General features: G+C 36.8%; 2 protein-coding genes across 9 annotated transcripts in view; both read left to right on the top strand.

Moving 5' to 3' along the window:
* Nucleotides 1-3,408: 3,408 nt before the first annotated feature.
* Nucleotides 3,409-9,483, top strand: LOC116163949 (tyrosine-protein phosphatase non-receptor type 14-like; the record flags this gene model as incomplete). Its single annotated transcript, XM_031478076.1, has 6 exons — nt 3,409-4,111; nt 4,157-5,001; nt 5,050-5,268; nt 7,870-8,052; nt 8,808-9,134; nt 9,185-9,483. Coding segments are annotated over 6 exons (2,406 nt in total), but the record flags the coding sequence as incomplete, so codon positions are not given.
* A 2,326-nt stretch (nt 9,484-11,809) lies between these two features.
* LOC116162790 (protein unc-80 homolog) overlaps nt 11,810-15,697 on the top strand; it is a 46,053-nt gene continuing 42,165 nt past the window's right edge. For 6 of the 8 annotated variants that reach the window (XR_004143611.1, XM_031476499.1, XM_031476502.1 and 3 more), the window contains exons 1-13: nt 11,810-11,999; nt 12,047-12,095; nt 12,147-12,176; nt 12,234-12,254; nt 12,306-12,451; nt 12,504-12,672; nt 12,719-13,060; nt 13,105-13,254; nt 13,300-13,436; nt 13,489-13,707; nt 13,753-13,919; nt 13,975-14,192; nt 14,305-14,426. Coding sequence is in view for 7 of the 8 variants with exons in the window: in XM_031476499.1 (XP_031332359.1) it covers nt 11,899-11,999; nt 12,047-12,095; nt 12,147-12,176; nt 12,234-12,254; nt 12,306-12,451; nt 12,504-12,672; nt 12,719-13,060; nt 13,105-13,254; nt 13,300-13,436; nt 13,489-13,707; nt 13,753-13,919; nt 13,975-14,192; nt 14,305-14,426 (1,871 nt within the window). In the remaining variant the exon portion in view is untranslated. Of the gene's footprint in view, nt 12,000-12,046; nt 12,096-12,146; nt 12,177-12,233; nt 12,255-12,305; nt 12,452-12,503; nt 12,673-12,718; nt 13,061-13,104; nt 13,255-13,299; nt 13,437-13,488; nt 13,708-13,752; nt 13,920-13,974; nt 14,193-14,304; nt 14,427-15,697 lie in introns of those variants that run through there. The other 2 variants (XM_031476498.1, XM_031476503.1) reach the window with 2 other exon arrangements.

Raw genomic sequence — 15,697 nt, 5'->3', positions numbered from 1 at the left:
CGGTATGCTCTTGCGCATCTAGCGTGACGTCACGTGCGAACAAAACCACAGAATATAAGAGCAAAATTACGATGCTTAGATCGACAAATCACAAGGTTAGTTGACAAATCATACTGATTTGTGTAGAGATCCTCGCGTAAGTTATTTCTGGGATTTCGTGATCGTATGAAATAAACTCTAACCAAAAACATTGGCCCTAAACATGAAATGCGGCTGTTTCAGTAAAAATTATATATCAATTATTATCAAAAGATCTAATCGCTCCTCCGTGTCCCTTTTATTTTGATTTTCATTATTACGCGGTAGTTTTAAAGTAGGTAAAGCATCAGGTTTCAAACATCCGCTGTTTTTAAAAGTAGGTCTAATTAAGGAGTCGTTCCCTTGCGGTGCTTCAAAACGGCTGGCTTCAAAATGTTCATAACAAATACAGGATATAGGATTAAACAGCAATGGAAAGACTTAAACACACCACTTAATAATAATGCAACACCATTTTTCAAGGTAATTTTGCCCTTACGACGACTTGCAACAATCCATTTTAGAGAAAAGTCTTCAATTTTCGGAAATCGAAAGTACCTATTTTATTTCCACACACAACCTGGCATTTTGGAATTTTCACTAATGATTACTTAGCTATCAACAAATTAATGCTTAGCTATCAACAAATTAACGCTATAAAACTCGTAAATACAACTGAAAAGGTGCAAACTGTCACGCGCGACATCTGTACTGGATTTTTCCGTGCGTAAACATTTGAATTTTGGCGCCACACGTTCGCAGGTGACGTAATGCGCAGTAGAAAACGCGTTTGAGAAAAATAATGAGCATACCGTGTGTAAGTGTATCGTGATTGCTACTTTTCTATATCTAGGCTTAGACTACAGTGACTTTATAAGGACAGTGGCGACAACTTATCATAATCCGCCATATTGGAGCTAAAAAATTGATTGTAAGATCAATATACCTTGTCATGTCAAATTGTGAGCGTAGAATAATAAATGTCAGTTTCATTTAAGTAAAGATTCTTGTTCAAAACGAACGGCGCAGAAATGATCGTTTAAAGCTTTGCAGAACAACCTATGGGAAAACAAATGCCTCCCAAATTCAAAAAGGTATGGGTATATGGAAAACGGTATAATAAGTATGAAATATGGTGCAATATCCAAAATGTACATATAAATAATCATTAAATTGTGTTTGACATTTCAGTGTCTTCTGTCACTTCTTGTCCCCTGTCGCGTGTTGCTCCTTCCGGACTTAAAAGTATTTCTTTAGTCTCTTAAATGGAAGACAAAACACGTTGATCTAGTCCACGGAGTACAAGAGATCAATATTCCATGTGCTCCAGCAAACATGAAACCAATTCAAACGTATTTACGATCACAATTGAATTTGCTGCTAAATTTCGGATAAGCTGCTTCTCTAACCAGTTTTCTATCTAAACTCATTAGGTATTTAGGGCTTCTGAAAAAAATTTTACATCAATTACCAGTCGTAAGGTTAGGCACAGTTTTACATCTAAAAACACTAAGCGGATTACATACCTTATAATATCGTAATAAATCCAAACTATATGCGTCTTTAAAAATCGAGTTTATATAAAACTGGAGACGGAAAACGTAAAATAAAGCAAATACAAGAAGCAAAGTGTAAACTAGTAACATGAAGCCGTGACAATTACAGGTGACACTGTCAAAACAGTATAATTAATAATTATAGCACGGAGTGTACCGCGTCGTTTTGAAGGTTTTCTATTGGCCAGTTTGGAATTTAGCTCCAATATGGCGACCGGAACCAACGACCAATCAAAAACGAGATACCCTGTTGTCGCCACTGTCTCTATAAAGTCACTGTACCTTAGACCATATAGTACATGGACTGCTATTCGCCCTATGCTTTCAATACAAAATGGGTGGTCACGAATAGAGGGCACTGTAGTCGTGGGTATGTGAATCTCAGGGTAAACTAAAGTCGTGTAAACACCACTAGGATCGCTTAAAGAGCAGCTTTATAGCAACCGCGTAGTACGGGAAGCTTTAAATACTCTTCATTATTTACTATACGTCCACAAATAAGAATAAGTTTGCTTTTTTTGGGATATCTAGGCGGTTAATTAATTGACGTTTGTTAATTTATAGGTTGACAGTCTCAAATCGTGTCTAATCGGACAACTTCGGACAGACTCGTTTACCCTGAAACTCACATACCCAGGCGATGTCCTTGACCATATTTTAGTTACAATTAGCAGTCCATGTACTATATGGTCTAAGATATCTAGTGACTTTAAGACTTGTTTGTTTAAAGCGACATCTCTGTAATAGTGACTATACTGTAGTGAAAAGACCATTTCTTAAAAATTCCTTCTGAAAAACATTTTTGTGTCCTTTGGCCACAATTCATTCGATACATTGATACAATTGTGCCAACAACAAAAAAGTTTCTCGCGTGGTGAATTTTGCTCTGCGCGGATAATTAATGTGCGATATTGTGGGGACTGTTAAATCTACACTAATACCAGATAAGGCATTATATACTCATAATTGGAGGCGCATATCATTCTAGTTTAAGACACCGAAAGAATTATAATGATATGGTTCCTAGAAACAGAAATATGATGGTGGAAATACAGTGGCACCACGCTCAGAAAGTCCCTGACAGGGTGTGTCCGAGGGCACTAGAAATTTAGACCGTACATTCTGATGCAAAATTTAAAAACACTTTAAGGGAATTACATACCTTATCACCTGTCAGATCGTAGATGCAAGCTATATGCGTCTTGAAAAAGACGATTTTGTATAAAACTGGAGACGGAAATCGTGAAATAAAGCCAAATACAAGAAGCAAAGTGTAAACTAAAATAACGTCAAGCGTCAACTGTCAAAACGGAATAATTAATAATTATGACGCTGAATGTATCGCGTCGTTTTGCAGACTTTCTATTGGCCAGCCTGAATTATTTCAAAACTAGTTCGCATATTTTCCGGGACTTTTCTGAGCATGGTGGCACTGTATAGAAAAACACGAATTTAATATCGTCGTTTTATCTTCAAAGACTTAAAATCTTAAAATTAATTATTTCCAGTGTTTCTAAAAATTAACAAACACCCGAATTTAATTGCCTGTACCATTGACCAACTCTCATTGAAATTTTGTGGCTCTATGTTCAACGGATCCGGAGAAAAAAAATATATTTAATATGTCCCGAATTGACTCCTAAGATCATGTGACTGTTTTGAGCGCTCCGTCCTAATTCGTAAGCATAGCGCGCTCGTCTCCGGTAGTGATAAACAATTAAATTAATAATTGTGGAGATATTTTCATAAGATGTTACTATGTTCAAAATTTACATTAAACAAAGCAGATAACAAAATAAACTTAAATAAAATATAGAAAAAATATTTCAACTAAAATTGTGCTACACTTCAGGGCAACTTACGGAAATTGGACAGTTATGAAGATATATCGACAACTTCACAACGATCTTCACACGCATTAACTCTTCGAGCTCAGTCAACGTCGTGCCTGGATTTGAATACTCCCACCGACATCGATAAATTACGAAGTTTACTTCCATCATACAGACAGGCCCCAGACTATGAAACTGCGGTCCAACAGAAATATCGCAACTCATCAAGTGCAATTCAAAATCGAGAACCTTTACACAACACTCACGCTATTTTGTACAGTTCACAACCAGAAATACACCAAACCGATGGTTACTCCTCCCACCTGTGTTACCCGGATGTAACTCACAATAACATTGAGCAGAAAAATTTGATATCCACACTTTACAGTGCACCATACACACAATCACAAGGCATGGTCAATTTAACCGAAAGCATGGGACTTTTACACCTTTATAAACCTCCACCCCCATACCCGAGCAATAGAATTAACTCAAATTCTACTCCAGATTTAGCTGGGCTTACGCAACAACACAACACTCAAATTAGTTACATTAATAACATTGTCTCCGGATCTAGTCCTGATTTAGTATCAAATGGAAACATCATCAATCAGCAGTATTTAAAACAGTACGGTCAAGCGCTTTACCCACAGCAACAAACTGATCCCGTCCATCGATCGCACAGCTACCTATCTGCACCTCAAGGTACATATAAAAACTGAACGCAATTATTTGAAAGTAACCTTCTAGGACTGCCCCAAGCTGTAATCGTCGATAATCCAAATGTAACGAAACATATTAAAAAGGTTTATGACGAACATGGCAATATAATCTACTGTATGCCCGCAAATATGAAACAAATACTGCAAGAGAATAAACTACCAAGTACAGGGTTCGTAGTAACACGCAACCAAAATGCGGTTGTCACACACGTTCAAGACTTGAATAACTCCTGGGAGCCAATCTACGAAAATATTCCACTCCCTTGGCAAAACGACGGTGGGGAAATGCGATCGCGTACCCAAAGCGTACAGTCGGCCCCAGAAATTAGTCAAATACTAAATCATACCCTAATAAATAACATGACGGCTAACATGCAACACTCAAATGACAAATCGAATCGAGAAAACCTATACGCCAACATAAACCGAAGCGGAAATAGTAATAAGTCTTCCAAAAATGATTTGGTCGGTAGTACCGGAAGCTTAATAAATCAATCGTCTTCGCAAAACTTGACACAAATTTCCACGAGCACCGCTTTTAGTAATAGTTCCACCGACACGTCCATGACCAAGATGAATAATACATTTACAGTTGGTAAATCGGCGATGAGCACTCCTCTACCGGAAAGTAACACCAGTAGTGAGATCATTAGCGATATCAGCAACAGCTCGGGTAACAGTTCAGGTAAGACAAAGAGGAAACGATGGGGTATCTTAATGGGCAGGAGTAAATCAAACGAAAAAGTGAAAAGTGCGACGTTGGGAAGAGAGAAAGAGAAAAACAAGGAAAAGAACCAAACCAACCGTCATAGGTGGTCGACAGGTCTACCGCGTTTGTATCCGTTACCACCTTCGATTAGTAAGGAAACAATGGTAAGTCAACCGTCCGCCGATCGACGGTTAATTGCGCCAATATTCTAGTGCCAAGTCTTAGAAAATAAGCTTGCCGATAGTCAGTTGTTTTTCGAATTTGACAAGATACCTAAGAAGAAGCAGAACGCCGATTTTACCACCGCCTTGCACCTCGACAATGCGAAGTACAATCGTTACAAGGACGTCTTGCCCTACGAAGATAATAGGTTAAGATTGACTCCGACTCGAGAAAATAAATTTGGATACATTAACGCGTCGCATATTACCGTAAGTAATTATTTAGGTAATGGGAGGCAAACAAATTTTTAATATACGCCACCTACTGGTTAAAATAGAAATTATAATGTTTCCGCCACCTTTATTTACAAGTTGTGGTGTAGGATTTGACAATTATGCATTTGCACAATCACAACTGACACCAGTTATCTGTATGAAAGCTACTCCATCTCATGTTGTTTAAATGGTAGGCATCTTCCAATTCCATTGTTGTTTCAAGGACTAATTTATTGTATGTGTAGAGTCTCGGTATCCAGTTTCTAGCATTGCATTTTCTACAAACAATTTATTTTCGATTTTCCAGGAAATTTGTCCGATAGGTATCCTCGGGTGGTTGTGCGTGGGTGCACTATCCTGTTGAAACCAATAGTTTACAACTTTTGTTTTTTTTGTGCCGTACATCCTTGTATTTGTAATAAAAAATACCACTCAATACAGTATGTACTTTTTTTCTGATCCATATAGAAAAATAAAGTTGATGATTTTCTCAAAACAAAACGTATTGAAAATCTATCAACAGTGTCATGAAGAACCCAAAAAGTGGCAACGAGTAAGTGTTTTTTATTTTTTGTATCTGTTCAGATGACATAAAAAAAAATAAAAGAAAGTCGGCAAATTTCGGCTTGTCTGGCACATCTTCGGAAGCAGTCGGAATTTTCTAGTTCGCTTTACAGCATGATAATTACTCTTTAATTGCGCACCTTTTCCCATCTTCGTATCTTGTATGGTTTCCAAGATCCCCATGATAGCCATCCGTATCTTGGACACAATGTATATCGTGTGTTCCAGGTTGAACGCACCATAGGCAAACAGAATTAATGTATTCGCGAAGTATTTCAATGTACCGGATGACCCAATAAGACTGTTCCTCGGCCATATCTCGAGAACCGTTCGTCATATGATATGGGGTTAAAAAAATGATTGGGTAAATCGGTCAAGAAGAATCGCTGGAAAATATTTTCAAGTTCTAAAAATGACCAACAGAGGGCGTAACTGCCATCTTAAATTTTAAAATTGCATTTTCTTTAAATTTCGCATAATAAACTAAAAAATTTCTTTTCACATTTTTCTTTACCTATTACCTATCATTTTCGTAAAAATTCAGTTAGAGTTCAATTGTTTTTGAAATAACCTGCTTTAACTTCTTAACTGTTTGACCGATTTTAACAATGAAAAGAGCATTCCTTGAGCAATGAAAATCAACCAAAATATAGTTAATAATAATAATAATATAGTGCGATCTTTTCTAAACTGGCAATAAAAATAACAATAGGTATCAGTGGTACTTGGTGTTCACGCCCGTCCATTGATGTAACTCCACAAAAGTGAGAAATTAAAAAATAATAATAATAATGACTTTATTTGGACACACTATGACAAATATATAAACAATACCAATATTACACATTCAACTTGGCGTCCAAAAGGCGAAGTTCACTGAGAGGCATGCAGCCCTTTGTGCTCTTCCACTTAACCCGTCCCGTAATTTAGTTGAATCCTTCTCCGCCAGGGGGGGCTAGTTTTAACACTATGACCCAAAATCCTAAAAAAATCAAAAAGAATGATGACTTTTTCTTTATGAAAAAGTAGCCAAATAACATCCAAAGAGGCCAGTGAAAACCGTTTTTCAAAATCTCAATTCCTAACCTCAAATATTGGGAAAATAAGATTAATTAATTAATTAATTAATTAAATTAAAATGCTTAATTTATATCTTAAATTTACTTTTTACGTATTTCCGGTATCTGTGGATGGCGCGAAAGAAAAGCACCTTACACTTTTAGGTAGGCCTTGGAAAATTAAACAAACGAAACATGATGCATTATACAATAACAACAGCCGTAATTTGTAAATTATTCTGCTGTGTTGACATTTAGAAAGTGCAGTTTTTTGAATTTGTAATTTTTTCTAAAATATCGATTTAACCAAGAAGCATTTAATATGCTGCCGATATATTTTGAGTATTTTTAAAATGCGACCATCGCTGCCGGCATCTTCTACTTGCGTTATCCGCATCGATAACGAACCATCGCCTCCAGCATATTAAATGCTTCTTGGTTAGAAATTGGCATTTTAGAAAAGATTACAAATTCAAAAAACTGCACTTTCTGAATGTAATCACAGAATAATTTACAAACTACGGCTGTTATTATTTTATAATGCATCGTGTTTCATTTGTTTAATTTTCCAAGGCCTACCTAAAAGTGAAGGGTCCTTTTCCAATCTTTCGCGCCATCGACAAATACAGGAAATACGTCAAATAAGATACAATTTAAGCATTTTTATGTATTAATTAATTAATCTCATTTTCCCAATATTTGAGGTTATGAACGAGATTTTGAAAAACGGTTTGACTGAAACTTGAAAATATTTTCCAGCGATTCTTCATAACCGATTTACCCAATCATTTTTTTTATCCCTAAGTCATAGAACGGTTTCCGAGATATGGCCGAGGAACAGTCCTTATTTCAAAGGCTTCTTGTATCTTTCGCGAAAAAATACATTGTCGTTTCCCTATGGTGCGTTCTACCTGGGACGCACTGTATGTAGTGAATAGTAGTAATGATGTAAGTTTATTCAAAAAAATTTCAGGCAACAGTTGGCAGTAAACAACGATTCTATATAGCAATGCAAGGACCTACGAAGCTTACGATACCACATTTTTGGCAATGCGTTTGGGAAGCAGAGGTATACCTTTTAGTGCAGCTCACTGAACTTTTGGAAGATATTAATTATTTACCAAATGCGGAACAACGCTGTATTGATGCTAGTCAGGTAGGTAGAAGGTGTTCATTAGGCTAAAGCAAATTTATTATTAATTTTAATCGTCATTGCTGTGTGTGTGTGTCTGGACAAATCAAACCGATCAGATTTTGAGTTTATATCGACATTAACCTCAAATTTTGACTTTTGCTGTGGAAAGATAACCTAAAAAGAATAAGGAAAGAATAGCAGTCTACTAGATTACTATGATCACGTTTGACTGAAAACTGAAGGATGTTAGGTTTTTCAATTTAACTCTCTTTCTATATTATATAACACATGAATCAGGTGAGGGTGGAGCCAAATACTTATACTACGGTATTGTGAGTCTAAGGGTATGGCAGTGTAGCATTTAAGTCTGTCCCCAATTTTATGTAGATGGTATTTAAACGGTATATGGCCTGTGAACAGCCCTGTAATGTATCCTAAGTCCTTCCAATTTAGGACTAAAGCTTCCTTGGCTTTTTGTTTGACCACTGGTACTGGCTTTTGGGATTTGGGTGCCTGGCGCACCTCTGGTTTCCCTCTCCGGCGGGCTCTTGGAAAGGGCGCTACTAGCCTTAGGCTTGCTAGATCCTTTACGCTTGATTTCCGCTTGTCCAAATCTGAAGCTGGCTCCGTATAATATTTTGAGCATTTGTTCTGTTACAACGACAACCTGTTCAACTTTTGATCCTTACTGCACACAAATTCATACAGTGGCACTAGATCTACCATAATTAACAACATAATAATAATAATTCTTTTGACTATAGTTGTCTGTTTAGGACTATCAAATTTGGTGGGAGTTCTCCCAAAAAACCGGCCATTGCATAACGAGTAAAATACGTCTGTGCCATGTTTCGTCGCGTCGATATAGAACTTTATGGCATCTTCATTATACCGATTGGGGCGAGCACGGCTGTCCACAATCGGTGTCACATTTCCTCGGATTTTTGGAAGAGTTACAGTCGGTACAGCAACACTCGTTAGAGGAAATACCACCGGGACACAACAAAAATCCTCCGGTTCTCGTGCACTGCACCGCAGGCGTTGGGAGAACTGGTTTGACAGTATTGGCAGATCTTTTACTTTACACGGTAGATCACAATCAGGTACGTTTTCTCGGATTGTACGAGTTAGTTCTGATGCTGTGTGTTTTTAGGAGGTGGATGTAGCTAGAGTCGTCGGTCTGTTACGTCACCAACGCCCATTTATGGTACAAACAATTGCTCAATATCGTTTCGTGTATTCACTTCTCATTCATTATTTAAAGCAAACTCGCCTTATATGAGTAATATGAGTGCCATGAACCAGTTATTAATCACTTTAATTGATTTGTCATAATCATAACAACGTACTTAAATTTTAAACATTTATTTATATGTATTTTAAAAAAGTATTAACACTGATGTGCGTTTTTAACATGATGTTTTGAAGTAAAAGAGGCTGTGTAGAATACTATATCACCATTTATGTTTTATTAACAAAATTTTAATCTATAAGCAATCAGCGTATGTGATTTTTTAGAGTGCCTTCTATATATTTTATTATGTATACCACGTTTTAATCTAAGAGTTATATTTAATAATTGTATCAAACGGAAATGTAAAGCATCGAGAGATCAAAATTTTAATTAATGCCAATAAAAATTGTAACTTCCTGCTCTATTTTTTAAGGAGATGGTTCGGAAAGAAAGGGAAAGTGTTTTAAACAGAGGTGACGGACGTTAATCGTGACTTTTTTGGTGGTTTGGGAGGACATTGAAGTGTAGCTGCTTATTGTTTTGGTGCCACATTTAATCGTATTATTCCAAGCAGTTTTGTAGAAGAAAGTCAGTCGAGTGCTTTTTTTAGTACACTGTTTAAAGTGAATATTTAAATTGAATTAAAGAAGTGAAGTTTACGAAGGAGTATCGGATCGCTCAGTTATCGCTTATGTGAAGCATTTCTTTAAGACATTCAAGTATCAGTTAAAGGGAGTTTTTTTCTACCATCAAAGGGCCAATATTACATCCGTAAGTGCAATAATTAAAGTAGAGAAGTGAAATTTCAAAGCAATATCGCCTGGTGTTTTGTGTTGGTGCGTCTGTTTATTTGAAAATAGCAGTTAGGATCGGATATTTTGGATTATCAACATTTGAAGGTAATTAATCAATTGTTTCAATCGATTGTGAGTACTTTCTTTATCATTCATGTGTGCTTCTTTTTCTTTTAACTTATTGATTGAATTTGTCTTAATTTGTATTTTATTGTCCAGATGTTCGCTGAAGATGACAGCCTTGCTGTCGAAACGCGTTCGAGGTTTTAATATATTATTGTGCTTTATTGGTGTTGGTCACAAGTAGTTCCAGTGTGTTTAATAAATTTGTTTCATCTGTAAATGTTCTATGTTGTGTTTAATCAAGCCCAAATTATGACCCAGATAAGAGTTCTCAATATAATTCTTTGGAATTGTGGAGTTAATCAAGACTGCTGAGTTTTCTCAGATTTGATGAATTATCGAGATTTTCGTAGTAGCGGGTGCTGGACGGTTAGATCTAGGGGAAAACGTACAATTGCGCATCGACGAGATGCGGGGTCCGAAGTCCCTCTGTTACACCCCCCTGGTTTTCGTAGAGTTTCGATAGAGGTCTCTAAAATTCGAGCAAAGTATGAGATATGTATTAAAACGGGTTTTGGAATGGATAGTGATCGATTTGACCCCGAATTTGAGCTTAGTTTTCTCATTAACCGTAATTCGTAAGTGGCTAATGTTTTATAATAAAAGTTGCAAGATTCGATGGGATAAATTCAATGGGTGTAGAAAAAAAATTTAAAATGGCGGCTTTCGAGGTATTGACATCAACTTTCTTATTTTAAATGGACGCCATATTGAATTTTTATGTCATTTGATAGAAAAAAAAATTACAAAATCAGCAATACTAATTGGGAATCAACCTTGCATTTTTGCCTCGAAGTTTACAGTGTATTTCTTATGGCAATAATTTCATGGCTGTGTCGATGGTGACTATGCGAGACAATTTGTTTTCAATCATAATCACCTGTGGAATTATTCTCATAAGAAATACATTGTAAACTTCGAGGGAAAAATACCAAGTTGATTCCCAAATGAAATACTAAGTGTTTGGTATCACTAGTTTTGTACTTTTTTTTTTGTATGGAATTACATTGGACCCCCCATAAGAAATAAGAAAGTTGATGTGATTTACTCAAAACTCACAAGTGATAAAAATGTTATTTTACCACCATCAGAAAGATGAGAAAAAATTACCAATAGTTTGTTAATTTTTTGATATTTTTGAAAATCAATGGACGCCACCGCATTTTCGAAAATGACGTTTTTCAGTTTTTTGACCATAACTTCGTTGTTTGTAGAGCTACGCAAACTCTGAAAGGGAAACTTTATCTACATGAAATTCTACAATTCTTTGTCTATTAAAAGCGACTTTATATCTCTTACGGGTTACGAGATCCCCGTACTAAACATCGGAAAAAACACCCTGTATATTATGCACACTATTTTTTAATTCTTTTACGTACTATTTATTTTTATTTGATCAGTTAATAAATTTTTGTAGATATTCTTTTATGCAAAAATACGTTCTGACATTTTCGTAATTAATGTATGCACAACTACAAAAAAAAATCGCAAAAGTATCAAGTATGCTATAATGTACGGAATATATAAAATTATTTCAAATTTGTAATTTTTTGCGAAGGAAAACTCGCGCAAGATCGCAGGGATGCGCACTTCCTCAGAGAAAATCAATACAGCATCCTTTTTTACATAATCTCTCTCTTACAATTTTCTCTCCTTCATAAAATTTATGTGTTTGTGTATTGCTATCAAAATTGGTTTAAATACGTACATACGAAAATGCCTGACACGGATAAAAGGCGTTCTGCGTTTATGGAAAACAGTTTAGCTGACCAAGCGCTACCAATTCCCATACAGATTTTTCTATGGCGACAAATAAGGTTTGTAGAATTACAAAAATTAAAAAATTAACACATATTTCTTTCAGTCCCTTTATAAGGCCTAAATTAGGCAAACTTCATGAGGCATCGTGTACGGTACGATATCAACTTCTTAGTGCGCATTTAAATTACCTACTTCTTTTTCAGTTTTGCCAACAAGCCCCACCAGGACATCACGTAAGTTAATGTTATACGTAAACGCTTATTTTTTCACTATATATGTCGCACGTTTAGGAATTAAAAGAAGCCTGCAAGGTAAGTAGCCCGGTTGTTATAACGTAAAAAATTACTACAGATCATGTGCAGTCATTTGAGAAAGTGTTGGTGCAAAATATCCAGTTTGGTTTAAAACCAGACTTAACTGAAGCCATCAGATCGATTCCCAGATGGCGGCTCATTCAAGCTGCTCTACCCCATGTAATGCACTGCATTGCAACCTTATTACACAATAAGTAAGACTCACTGTATGCCACTTGTACACTACAATTGTACGGTCTGCTATAGAATGAAAGATGGTACATTGCTCAATCTTGGTGCCGTGGAGACAAAGCTTCTATATACTCTCCACTGGATCATACTAGATGCGGCCGAGGAATGCGCCGATGCCGACTTCGAAAAAGGAACCTATCAAAGCTCAACGTTTTACTACTTATTTTCTATCCCAACCATATCAGTAAGCCACTCACTATTTCACTCACACATTGTAATGCAGCTTTCAGCTCTTTGTCTATTTATTCGCACCCATTTGCCACATGCTGAAGGAGTCCGACTTTCAAACCTTCCGTTTAGAGAACGGTCTAAAATTGTGGCAGGCAATGTGGGAATTTCGCCATCCCGAGACCACGTGCTTCACAGCTCACGTTAAGCCCAAGCCTAAAAGTTTGTTGGGGAAGAATAAATACCCGCACACGCAATTCGGAGACGTTTTCATTGGACGTAAGCAGTCTAGCGAAGAAATTAAAAGTCAGGGAAGTCCAAGTCAAGTTGATGATCAAGCCATGTTTCCTCCGCCTGGTGCTACAGTTACTGTTACGGCTACGATTACTACAAAAGATGAAGATGTAGGTATGTTTATGCAACTAATTCACACAGACTGGCTTTTTAGTGCGGTTGGGTTTCTTCGCCTAAGGATACTGTGTTTCCCGAAACGATACCGGAGGAGAGTTCCAGCACCGAAGAAGAGCACGTTGTTATTTTTCGTCTCCCTTCGCTTCACGAGTCTGATGGGTTTTTAAGGGATCCCTCTATCTACACTGTAAGCTAGCAACGAAGTGAGTTTTTCTTAAAGGTGCTTTGCTAGGCGGAGACGAGTCTATTTCAACTGGCCATGACAAAGAATGGTACAGGCCGGCCGTATTTTAAAGTTGAGCAGGTCACCGCAATTTCCGCATCTGACACGAAACAAGCTAAATCGACACCGACTTTGCAAAAATTTGGGTAAGTTTGCCACTTCCTCCAAACGCTGAGTTTACATCGCAAAAAATTCTAGGTCATTAACAGATAAAGATTCAATTGATAGCAGCAGTAAGAGACCATCGACCGAAGGTCCGATTGGCGAACCGCGAAGTTTGCACAAAATTTGGAGTGGAAGCCAAACGGGCGATTTGTCATCTGCGACATTTTTGGACGTGGCGGTGCTGCGATGCCTGTTTATATCGCACTGGCAGGAGGAGGGAATCTACTGGGCCCTTCATTACTTATATAATCGGTTCGTGTGTAAGTCGGCGCTTGGAAGTTTACGGGTTGCTTTCAGATTGCGGGATATTAGTGAAGAGATAGTCGGACAGCAACAGCCGCGCCGACGCAGCAATTCGCTTCCGATTCCTAAAATTGAGGTATCGGTCTACCAAAGCCCCGAATCAAAGAAACAAGAGATAAGCTTGGAAGTGCCAGAAGTTAAGGATTTATCATTGTTAACAGGTTTTCTTTACTGCACAAATGTTTTGATCATGAACTAAGCATTTTGTGTCTGTAGAATCTCCATACCACGGTCAAAAGTTACCAGAAGACAGCCCTAGTCATACAAGACGAGCAAGTGAGAAAGTGAAAAAGAAGATGAAAATGGCCGACCTCAAGGCATTTGTAGAAACGAAGCTTTTATCGAAGTCCGACAAAGCGTTAGAAAAAATAGGGCATGATGAACCAAAACCCTTCGGTGAACAAGTGGTGGGTGACAGACATATTAATTTATATGTATGTACCTATTCTATCCTCTTCTTGTATTTTTGCGCACTCTCTATTTCTTCTGTGGTGTCCATTTGGGATGTGTAAATTACGAGATTGAATTCTTTCTCACTTTTGTTAGGATTACCATCGCAGTTTGGATACGGGCGATGAGCATCTGTCAAAAACGCATTCGACAACACCAAAATTTTTTGAAGCAATTCCAACCAATTTGGTTAAAGGAAAAAGTATGCCTAGCTTAAGGTACGCTTCTCTAATCTGCCATCTACCTTTAATTACTTGTGGTTTGAACTATTGCATATTATTTCAATTTTATCGTTATGTATGGTAAGTGAGTAGAAAACATCTTCTTCACGTTAGTGTTGATCCTCAAAACTGCTGTGTTATTGTATTTCAGCATGATGTAAGAATCAAAAAATAAGAATCCTAAAGGTACCTTTACACTATCATACTTCTCATGTGATTTGTCATAATGATAAGTAACAAGCATTTGGATTTGTCTTTACACATACATAATAATATGGAAATAATACGTAAATCGTGGAATAGGGATGTTTCTATTTCTGCATGACAAATGACATGACTTATTTTAAATACCCAAGTGATCCCGCCCTTTTATGGTTACTTTTCGCATTTTGCTGTTGTACTTATCTGAAAAAGCTGAATACTTGAGTAAACCAGTAAACTTTTGATTATATCATTGATTATAGGTGTGTATAATCAATGATTATAGGTATAGTAGTTACTAATGAAAGAATAAATTACATAAACAATAAATCGAGCAATAAATATTTACGAGTATATTGGTATTTGGTTGCCTGGTTGTAGTGGTGTTTTCAGACACACATTGTCAAATAGTGTCTTGATTGGTAATTAACCCTTCAAATGTTTGGGGTAATCTTTCAAATAAGGGTACACTCATCCTTAATGTCGATCAAGGGGACGACTGTTTGCTTTGTTAATGAAACGCATACGGAGAAATTATTTTTAAAATAATTGTTAAACTTTTTTCGTTAAAAATGTACTATGATTTTTGAGGCACTTTAGAAGATCACCTTTTTGTGCTTTACAGGTGAGGTTTTTTTGAGTTCTAAGATAGGCCGAAGATACTTTTTTGTTGAATACTTATTGTGATAATTAGCGATTTATTTTAATACAGAAGTTAACCGCACAAAATTGCTTATTTGCCAATTTATTTAAAATTTTGCGGGATCCCGCAAATACAGGGTTCCCGCGGGATTAACATCTAACGATCCCGCAAATACCGGGATTGAGATTTTGCTGCGGGATTGCATTCCCTAGCTGTAACTTTTGAACTAGTAGCCCAATCTTGGAACTGTTTGAAATTATGGATTCTACAGGCCACGTTCTATAAGAAAAATTTTTTTCCGGGGCGATCTGAGACAATTTTTTTTTGACGCCCGAAAAAAAAGGCAGTGTACAACCTTCCTTTTTTACCAAAAATCGACTGCACCAAAATTTCTCGGGAAAACACTTTTTCTTATTAATTTTGG

This window comes from Photinus pyralis, unplaced genomic scaffold (assembly GCF_008802855.1).
Source record: "Photinus pyralis isolate 1611_PpyrPB1 unplaced genomic scaffold, Ppyr1.3 Ppyr1.4_LG2, whole genome shotgun sequence".
Classification (NCBI taxonomy): domain Eukaryota; kingdom Metazoa; phylum Arthropoda; class Insecta; order Coleoptera; family Lampyridae; genus Photinus; species Photinus pyralis.
This window is presented reverse-complemented; position numbering and strand designations above follow the sequence as displayed.